Genomic DNA, 4,126 nt, shown 5'->3' with positions numbered 1-4,126 from the left:
CAAAATTCTCCTTCAATCATGGTTTAGCTTTAAACATTTGGCATCTTCACTTTTCTTCTTCTTCTTCTTCTAAATAGAACAAAAAAGGGTCTAATTATAAAGGTTAAAATATGCTTCAACTCCATGTATTTTTTATATATTTAAAATTTAATCCTTTTATTTTTATATTTAGTAATTTAATTTAATTTAATTTAATTATTTTTAAAATTTAAAATTTATTAACATTGTTAAAATATTTATAAATTAAATCTTTTGGAATAAAGAAACTTGTCCAATGATTGTTAAAAATACAGATATACCATTAAATTATAATTATAAATAAAAATATTTTTTTTTAAAAAACATAATAAAATGACATCTCTGCTTACTTGCTTCACTCCTTTTATTCACTTTCTTTTCCATTTCCGTTTACACTTTCCCTTCCCTTCCAATTTCCATCGCAGGGAAAATGAGGTTACTCCTCCTCCTCCTCTTCCTTCTTCTTCACATTTCCCACTCCTATGCCGCCGGCACCGCCGCAAGAGCCGTTACGGAGCTTCGCGCACTTATCGCTGTTAAATCCTCCATTGCCGACGACCCTCAATCTTACCTCTCAAACTGGAATGCAACAACTCCCCTTTGTTCATTCGCCGGAGTCACGTGCGATTTAACCGGTCGTCACGTGACATCCATCGATTTAACTAACTTCACCCTGTCCGGAACCCTTTCCCCCTCGCTTGCCCACCTCCGTTTCCTCCAAAACATCTCCGTCGCCGACAACAATCTTACCGGTCCTATCCCGACGGAGCTCGCCGTCCTATCCAATCTCCGTTATCTAAACCTTTCCAACAATGTTTTCAATGGTTCCTTTCCTACCCAGCTTTCCCAGCTGAAAAATCTACAGGTACTCGATTTATACAACAACAACATGACGGCGGAGTTGCCGGTTTCCGTCACGGAGCTTCCCAATTTGCGTCACTTGCATTTGGGAGGGAACTATTTCAGCGGTCAGATCCCGTCAAGTTACGGCCGTTGGGAGCATCTTGAATATTTAGCCGTTTCGGGTAACGAACTCAGCGGTAAAATCCCACCCGAAATCGGCAACTTAACGAAGCTGAAGGAGTTGTACATTGGTTACTTCAATAATTTTGAAGGTGGTTTGCCGCCGGAGATCGGGAACTTGTCGGAACTCGTTCGTTTTGACGCCGCTAACTGCATGTTATCCGGTGAAATACCGCCGGAGATCGGTAAGTTGCAGAAGCTCGACACGTTGTTCCTCCAGGTGAATGCACTGTCTGGCTCCTTAACTCCCGAGCTGGGAACCTTAAACAGCTTGAAATCCATGGATTTATCGAACAATATGTTTACCGGTGAGATTCCAGCGAGTTTCGCTCAGCTCAAAAACTTGACTCTTCTCAATCTTTTCAGAAACAAGCTCCACGGACAGATTCCTGACTTCATTGGTGAGTTGCCCGAGTTGGAGGTCTTACAGCTATGGGAAAATAACTTCACCGGAAGCATTCCTCAGAAGTTGGGCAGTAACAAAAAGCTTCAAGTTCTAGATCTTTCGTCGAACAAGTTAACGGGGACTTTGCCGCCGGACATGTGCTCCGGCAACACGTTGCAAACGTTGATTACTTTGGGTAACTTCTTGCTTGGTCCAATCCCAGAATCGTTGGGGAAATGTGAATCACTCAGTCGGATTCGTATGGGTGAAAATTATCTCAACGGGTCCATCCCTAAAGGCCTTTTGGGATTACCACAGCTTACACAAGTTGAGTTACAGGATAACTATCTAACAGGGGAGTTCCCGGTCACTGATTCTTCCATTTCCGTGAATCTCGGCCAAATCAGCTTATCCAACAACCAACTTTCCGGGGCTTTACCGGCTAGCGTCGGTAACTTTTCCGGTGTTCAAAAGCTTCTTCTCGATGGCAACAAGTTTTCGGGTCCAATCCCAGCTGAGATTGGGAAGTTGCAGCAACTTTCAAAGATTGATTTCAGTCATAACAAGTTTTCAGGATTGATCCCACCAGAAATTTGCAAATGCGAGCTGTTAACCTTTGTTGATCTTAGTCGAAACGAGCTTTCCGGTCGAATTCCGACTGAGATCACAAGTATGAGGATATTAAACTTCCTGAATCTGTCGAGAAATCATCTCCTGGGTAGTATCCCTTCTTCAATATCCACTATGCAAAGCTTAACTTCCGTTGATTTCTCGTATAACAATCTCTCCGGTTTGGTTCCTGGCAGTGGTCAGTTTAGTTACTTCAACTACACCTCATTTTTGGGGAACCCTGAGCTGTGTGGTCCTTATTTGGGGCCTTGCAAAGATGGGGTTGCTAAAGGAACACATGAAACTCATGTTAAAGGTGGACTCTCTGCATCTTTGAAGCTTTTGCTCGTAATAGGCCTGCTTGTCTTCTCCATCTTGTTCGCAGTCGCAGCTATAATCAAAGCACGGTCCTTGAAGAAAGCGAGCGATGCTCGGGCTTGGAAGTTAACCGCGTTCCAGCGCTTGGAATTCACTTGTGATGATGTTTTGGATTGTTTGAAGGAGGATAACATTATAGGCAAAGGAGGTGCTGGGATTGTGTACAAGGGATCCATGCCTAGTGGTGACCAGGTCGCCGTTAAAAGGTTACCGGCTATGAGCCGAGGGTCTTCCCATGATCATGGATTCAATGCTGAGATACAAACTCTGGGGAGGATTAGGCACAGGCATATTGTGAGACTGTTGGGTTTTTGCTCAAATCATGAAACCAATCTCTTGGTTTATGAGTATATGCCTAATGGGAGTTTAGGAGAGGTTCTTCATGGGAAGAAAGGGGGTCATTTGCACTGGGATACCAGATACAAGATCGCGGTCGAGGCGGCTAAGGGACTATGCTACCTTCATCATGATTGTTCCCCTTTGATAGTCCACCGGGATGTGAAATCGAACAATATCCTCCTCGACTCAGAGTTTGAAGCCCATGTTGCTGATTTTGGCCTTGCTAAATTCTTGCAAGATTCTGGCACTTCCGAATGCATGTCCGCCATAGCTGGTTCATACGGATACATAGCTCCAGGTATATACCATTCTTTTTAACTAAAGGGTTCAAAGAACTTGATGTTTCATTTGACTCTTAATGATTTGCGATTGGATCATGCATGAAGCATTAATACCTACCAATAATTTCCTCTGGACTTTGGTTTTGACTTTGTGTTACCATGATTTGGTGCTATTGAAGTTCATATTTTCATCATTTCAATCAATATATGCAGCTTTCGAAGTACATCAATTTAGTTATAGTTTGACCAGCCAAATTTTGGTGGTTCCAACTGTCCAGTAGTAATTTCCCTTAATATTTCATATAATTCCCCTGTATATTTTTGCAGAATACGCCTACACACTGAAGGTAGACGAGAAGAGTGACGTGTATAGCTTTGGTGTAGTCCTGTTAGAACTAGTCTGTGGCAGAAAACCGGTAGGGGAGTTCGGTGATGGAGTCGATATTGTTCAATGGGTTCGAAAAATGACAGACTCAAACAAAGAAAGTGTCCTCAAAGTCCTTGATCCCAGACTCCCATCAGTTCCTCTCCAGGAAGTGATGCACGTATTCTACGTCGCCATGCTTTGCGTCGAAGAACAAGCTGTAGAGCGACCAACGATGAGGGAAGTGGTTCAAATCCTAACCGAACTCCCAAAACCACCAAACTCAAAACAGGGAGACACCACAATCAATGAGTCCCCAACATCACCATCACCAGACACAACTCTAGACTCACCTACAACAACAATCACAAAGGACCCAAAAGACCAGCAACAACAGCCCCCAGCACCTAAATCAACACCACCTGATCTTCTTAGCATTTAAGGTTGTTAATGTTTCAAAGGGGGTTGTAGTTTTATTACTACTTTCTGTTCTTTTGCTCCAACTTTAAGGTGTTTAAATGTTTGATGCTTTTTTGTTTTGTTTTGTACAGTAGGATTGGTGGGTAGGTATTTGTTTTATAAAAAAAGCTAGTCTTTCATCATGCTGTACTGCTGTCTCCAAATGCTCTGCTGCTGCTTTTTTTTTTTCCTTCTGTTTTATCAGTTTATGAAACAGCTGTTTTAACTGTTAAAAGCTCTATAAAAAAAAATTCAAGCTCCCCTGTAAAA

General features: G+C 42.2%; 1 protein-coding gene across 1 annotated transcript; it reads left to right on the top strand.

Annotated features, from left to right (window-relative positions):
• The first annotated feature begins 341 nt into the window (after nucleotides 1-341).
• On the top strand, nucleotides 342-4,126 carry LOC108469455 (leucine-rich repeat receptor-like serine/threonine-protein kinase BAM1). The gene is made up of 2 exons (XM_017770336.2): nucleotides 342-3,050; nucleotides 3,361-4,126. The coding sequence occupies exons 1-2, from the start codon at nucleotides 449-451 to the stop codon at nucleotides 3,837-3,839; spliced, it is 3,081 nt and encodes a 1,026-aa protein (XP_017625825.1). The 5' UTR covers nucleotides 342-448; the 3' UTR covers nucleotides 3,840-4,126.

The sequence above is a fragment of the Gossypium arboreum genome, chromosome 2 (genome assembly GCF_025698485.1).
Source record: "Gossypium arboreum isolate Shixiya-1 chromosome 2, ASM2569848v2, whole genome shotgun sequence".
Classification (NCBI taxonomy): Eukaryota; Viridiplantae; Streptophyta; class Magnoliopsida; order Malvales; family Malvaceae; genus Gossypium; species Gossypium arboreum.
Note: the sequence above shows the minus strand (reverse complement) of the source record. Positions and strands in the feature narration are given on the sequence as shown.

What these genes read in the sequence shown, in the direction of transcription:
- LOC108469455 (XM_017770336.2), top strand. Translation starts at nt 449, where the DNA reads ATGAGGTTACTCCTCCTCCTCCTCTTCCTTCTTCTTCACATTTCCCAC. An exon ending in ATACGGATACATAGCTCCAG is followed by an intron (nt 3,051 to 3,360) that starts GTATATACCATT and finishes ATATTTTTGCAG; the next exon opens with AATACGCCTACACACTGAAG.